General features: G+C 36.7%; 1 protein-coding gene across 1 annotated transcript; it reads right to left on the bottom strand.

The window, feature by feature from the left end:
• Positions 1 to 4,767: 4,767 nt before the first annotated feature.
• Positions 4,768 to 5,253, bottom strand: LOC145040212 (uncharacterized). Its single transcript, XM_078988171.1, has one exon. The coding sequence runs from the start codon at positions 5,251 to 5,253 to the stop codon at positions 4,768 to 4,770; it is 486 nt and encodes a 161-aa protein (XP_078844297.1).
• Between the last annotated feature and the right edge of the window lie 952 nt (positions 5,254 to 6,205).

Here is a 6,205-nt window from a genome sequence, read left to right as displayed (position 1 = left end):
TATTACACAGGCTCAGAGCATGTCTTCAAGCATTTGAATGGTTCGCTTGCTCTGGTCATCGGTCTAGAGTTGTAGGAAGTACTCATATCGATCTGGGTCCCTAGTACCTTCTGAAGCGACTGCCAAAATCGAGAGGTGAACCTACTATCTCGATTAGAGATAATGGATATCGGCACCCATGCAACATTACTACTTCTTTTATGTAGATTGGTGTTAACCGTTCCATCTTGTATGACTACTTTATTGGTAGGAAATGGGCGGATTTGGTTAACCAATCGACAATCACCCAGATAGCGTCCAACCCGTTTCCTATCTTGGGTAATTTGGTTATGAAATCCATGGTAATACTTTACCGTTTCCACTCGGGTATTACTGGCTGCTATAACAATCCCGATTGCTTCTAATATTCCACTTTCACTTCGGCACAAGTGAGACACTTGCCCACATAAGTGGCAATTTCTGCTTTCATGTTCGGCCACTAATAATGTTGTTTAATGTCCATGTGCATCTTATCGGAACCTGGGTGGATGGAGTATCGTGTCTTATGAGCTTCATTCATGGTCACGTCTCTGAATCCCCCAAATTTTGGAATCCAGATTCGATTCATGAAATAGTAAGCTCCGTCTTCTTTAACTTCAAGATTTTTATCCATTCCATGCGGTGCTTCATTCCCGGCATTTTCCGGCTTCAGTGCCTCCAGTTGAGCTTCTTTGATTTGTGAGGTTAGGTGGGAGTGGATGGTTATTGTTAGTGTTTTCATTCGGCGACCCGAGTATTCTTTTCTGCTTAAGGCATCAGCCACCACGCTGGCCTTACCTGGGTGGTACTCGATCTCGCATCATAATCATTTAGTAGCTCAACCCACCTTCACTGCCTCATGTTTAGCTCATTTTGATTTAGAATGTGTTGAAGGCTTTCGTGGTCCGTGAAGATGGTGCACATTATACCATAAGGGTAGTGCCTCCAAATTTTTAGGGCGAAGACCATAACTCCCTACTCGAGATCATGAGTGGTGTAATTTACCTCATGTGTCTTCAATTATCTGGACGCGTAAGCTATCACCTTTCTGCGCTGCATAAGAACACAGCCTAACCCCTGATTTGAAGTGTTGCAATATACTACTAAGTCTTTGGTTCCTTCTAGCAAAGATAATACCAGAGCGCTACAGAGGGATCACTTAAGAGTTTGAAAGGCAACTTCTTGTTTGTCAGTCCAGTTGAAGGGTACGCCTTTTTGGGTTAAAGTGGTGAGGGGCTTGGAAATCTTGGAGAAGTTCTGGATAAACCTTCGGTAGTAGCCTGCAAGGCCCAAGAATGGCCTGATTTCTATTGGTGTTTTCAGAATCGCCCAGCCTTCAATAGCTTTGATCTTGGAAGGATACACATGAATTCCTTCCTCACTGACTACATAACCTAAGAAGTTCACACTACAAATCCAGAACTCGCATTTGGAGAGTTTTGCATATAGCTTTTCATCTCTAAGAGTTTCCAAGATCTGACGTAGGTGTTGACCATGCTCCTCCTTACTTCGAGAGTATAGAGTATGTCATCAATGAAAACAATTACAAAATTATTGAGGAATGGGCGGCAGACTCAATTCATGAGGTCCATTAATGTTGCAGGAGCATTTGTCAGAACGAAGGGCATAACAATGAATTCATAGTGGCCATATCGGGTTCGAAAAGGTGTTTTGGGAATACCTTCTTCCCGAACTCGTAGTTGATGATAATCAGACTTTAGATCTATTTTAGAAAAATAACTGGCTCCTTGGAGCTGGTCGGGTAGATCATCAATCCGAGGAAGTGGATATCGGTTCTTGATAGTGAGCTTGTTCAATTCTCGATAGTCGATGCACATTCTGAAGGATCCTTCATTCTTCTTGACAAACAAGACCGATGCTCCCCACGGTGAGAAACTTTAACTTATACATATATATTTATAAAACTTTAACTTATACATATTATAGCCCACTTATAGACCGACTTCGTGAATGAGACCTACTAACGGTAAGGCTGACTCTTTAACTTATACATACATACATACATATACATACATATGTATATATATATATATATATATATATATATATATAATTATTAAACTTTTAATTTTATATAGAATAAGGGTGTATTTTAAACTTTTAAAATACTTGGTGGGTTGATCTATTAATAAATTATACTCTTAATTAAATTAAACTTAAACCATATCATTATGGAATTATTAAACTTCTCTTTTAATTAAACAGTTTAATGAATTTAGAAAAGTCCATAAGGTGTAATTTGAACTATTCGAATACTTCAAGGTTCTAAATATAAAAATTCAAAATTAAAAACTATTTAAATAATTTTTTAATTTATGAACCTAAGATTTACACCTTTTTAATTACAAGAGTTTCTTAATTTGAGACTTTTCAAATACCAAAACTTGAGAGCAAGTTTTGTAACTCTTGAAAAACCTTTGATTTCCATAACTTATGAGTTTAATATGGTTTTTATGAAAAAAAAAAATCATGTTCCATAACTTGAGGACAAGTTATGGAGGACATTAAAACATTTAAGATCAAATTGACCAAGCAATATTATTAAATAATTTTCATGATCTAAATTAACTCATGAGGCAAGACAATTCACATCAACAATTTACAAGAAATTAGCCTATTCATATAAACTAATACAAATCTTGAAAATGTTGACAATTATCTTTTAATTGGATAAGCATGATCACTACCATATCAACAAAATCAAATTTTATGAACTAAAACATTTTCTAGTAATGATCCTAATCCAAAACAGGCCAAAAATCTCAAAAATCTGCCATCAGAAGCATCAACTCGTCGAGTGCATGAACATGACTCGCCGGTTGACCTTATACTGAGTGGACTCGGCGAGTTCATCAGTCAGAGGCCAGAAAATCGATTTTTTCAACTTTAAAAATTAATCAAGCATCAAATATAATAGAAAACAATCCTAGGAGCTGATACCACTGTTAGGTTTTGTATACTACAACATCCTATGGTGCACATACAACCCTAAATTCTTTGGATCTATGTTTTCTCTAATTATACATGCAATATTGTTTCCAAATCATTAAGCCTACAACTAGCATAAACAACATAGAATTGATTTATGGAATTACCTCTTTGTTGTAGCTTGTAGTTTTGGCATTTAAGAACTTAGCACCCCAAATGCGATGCCTCAAACGGTTCACAACACACCCTTGAACAATTGGATGACTTGAAAGAGAGTATTCTTACACTAGAAATCGGCTCTATGAACTTTTAGAACATGTAGAGGCTGATTTTAGGTCATGGGACATCATATATAGTTGTAGGATTCATGGTAAACCCTAATCCATACCCTTGGGCTTATTATCCATGATCCATGAATCAACTGGGCTAACTCTTTATGGATTCTTCCATAAACTTAGTCCATCATGTATCATATGCCTAAACTATATATATATATATATATATATATATATATATATATATATATATATATATATATATATGACTAATTTACACAATTAGTCCCCATTAATTTAATTAGTCTCTTTTGATCACTAAATTAATTTCAAATTAATTCTTGATCAATACTAATTAAATCATATGATTTCATATTAATATATTAGAACTTATAATATATTAATAAATCATAGTAACATCTTCTCAAAAGTCCATCCTATCAAATTGTCCTGGTAATATGCAACCTGAAATGGATCATGCTACTCTTGGGTCGAGTACATACCAATTATAGTTATGGGCTTAGAAACCTAATCCAACAGTAGGATCCAAAGCTACTCATTCTAGTGCTCAATTTGTTTTATTTGAGCACGAAGATGACATATCTAGCGGCCTGCTTGTGGTGAAGAAGGAAAATATCTCTCCCTCTCTTCCTCCTAAGAAGACTCCGCTTGATCTTGCTATGAAGACCTTATCATCTCGCATGAGGAAATCGTCTAACGTCTGGGATATTGAGAATGTTGGCATAGAAGAGGAGCTGAAGAAGATGATCTTCTTCTCCTAATCTATAAGCATTATTATGTTCTTTTGATTTAATTTTATTTTTTGCTTACAGTTTTCCTTCTCAGCTTTCTTTGATTTTACCACCATGTCATCGATGTAAACTTCCATGGTGTCCCCTAGTTTATCCTTTAACATCCGATTAACCATCCTGTAGTATGTTGCACCTATGATGCATCCATGAACATTATCAGTTCATGGCTAGCCGTAGCATCTATCATGGAATCTATGTGTGGAAGGGGGAAGGATCATTATGGCTTGTTTAGATCTATATAGTCCACACATACTCTCTATTTGTCATTCTTCTTCTGTACGACAACCACGTTGCCTAGCCACCTTAGGAACTTGACCTTCTGGATCATCCCTGTTTTAAGAAGCTTTTCTACTTCTTCTTAGATGATCAGATTTCTTTCAGGTGCAAACTTTCTCCTTTTTGGTGTATTGGTCTGAAAGAAGGATCAATGTTAAGCTTATCAGTTATAATATTTTTGTCTATACCTGGCATATCCTCATGCTTCCGAGCGAATGTTTTTCTTCTATCTTTTAGGAACTTTATTAGTTCTTGGTCAATTTGTTCTAACATTGAGGATCCTATGAGGACTTTGGCTTTAGGATCATTGAGGTTGAGGGGCACTTCCTTTATATCCTGCTCTTTTGTTTCTAGCATGCCTTGTGCCCCCACTTTAATTGTTATCCTTGTCCTGGTACTGTTGAAGATTTCATCGAGGTCTTGTAGCACTCCTTGTATTATTCATTATCACCTATAATTTTTACTGTCCCCCATGGATTGGGCATCTTAACACACTGATGGTATATTGAGGGGACAACCTTCATATCGTGGATCCATGGTCTACCTAGTATAACATTATAGGAGGATAATGTATCAATTACACAAAAGTCTTGCATAAAGTTTACACCTTCTATGTAGATAGGTAGCTTTATATCGTTGACCGTATGCTTCGTTTCGCCACTAAATCCTATTAACACTGAGGATCTTTTGACTATTTCAACTTTAGGTATGTTCATCCTTTTTAAAGTATCCAAGAGTATAATGTTGACTGAGGATCCTCCGTTGACAAGGATCCTTCTAACAAAATGGTTGACGATGTAAAGAGTGATCACCTTTCCATCATGGTGGGGATCCTGGATGTCTGTTCTATCTGTTTCATTAAAGGTAATCTCCTTCTCATTCGAGATCGATGTATTCTTCTGTGTCCTTTCTTCTTTCTCCATTTTTGATGCTTTGGCATGTCTTTTTTTTTTGTAGAATAAGAGGTGCCACAAATGTCAGACCCGCCAGAGATCACATTGATTACTTTGGCGTCCGCAGGAGGGGATCCTGGTTTCTCTAGGATCTTATGAGGATTCTGATCCTTTTCTTTAGATTTTTCTTTTCTTCTTTCGATGATCTCCTCTAGGTACCCCTTGCTAAGTAAGTAAATAATCTCCTTTTTGAGGGCTATGCAATCTTCTAAAATGTGACCAAATTCCTCATGGTATGCACACCATTTGGACTTGTCTTTCTAGACGGTGGACTTTTCTCCCTTTCTTTGTCATATTTCATTGTCACTAAGATTTTGCATAGCAAATATTAAACCTGAAACATCCACAGAAAAACAATAGTTAGTGATCTTAGGAAATTCTTCTTCATCCCCTTCATTTTTAAGGGCATTGAACCTATGATGATCGCGTTTGGAATAAGGTTTAGATTTATAGTATCTTTGTACCGAGGAATCAACCTTCATATTGGGGTTATCATATGAATTTGGTGGGTTGCTCCACTTTTGGATCTCTTCGTCTTCTTTGAGCCTTATGAACCTTAGTGCCCTGCTCCTTACTTCATCCATTCTTTTGCATGGCATCATTACAAGGTCTTCGTAAAAAGGAGAGTCATTCTTTAAGCCCATTTTGAAGGCCTCTCCGGCAGTTGACATGTCAATGTCAGGGATACTTAGAGCTTCCTTGCCAAATCTGTTCACAAAATCCCTAAGGGATTCCTTAGGATCCTAAACCACCCAATAGAGATCACTAGTGATCTTTTCGAATGTTCTGATACAAGAAAATTGGTAATTAAAAATATTGACTAAATGTGCAAATGAAATAATAGAGTAAGGAGTAACATTTAGTAGTCATTTCAAGGCTGATCCTGTGATGGTCGAATTTGTGGGAATGGGGATGATCTTCA

Source organism: Lactuca saligna, chromosome 4 (assembly GCF_052625555.1).
Source record: "Lactuca saligna cultivar CGN05327 chromosome 4, ASM5262555v1, whole genome shotgun sequence".
Classification (NCBI taxonomy): Eukaryota; Viridiplantae; Streptophyta; class Magnoliopsida; order Asterales; family Asteraceae; genus Lactuca; species Lactuca saligna.
The sequence above is the reverse complement of the archived record's forward strand: the minus strand, read 5'-3'. Positions and strand labels throughout refer to the sequence as shown.

What these genes read in the sequence shown, in the direction of transcription:
- LOC145040212 (XM_078988171.1), bottom strand. Translation starts at nt 5,253, where the DNA reads ATGGAGAAAGAAGAAAGGACACAGAAGAATACATCGATCTCGAATGAG.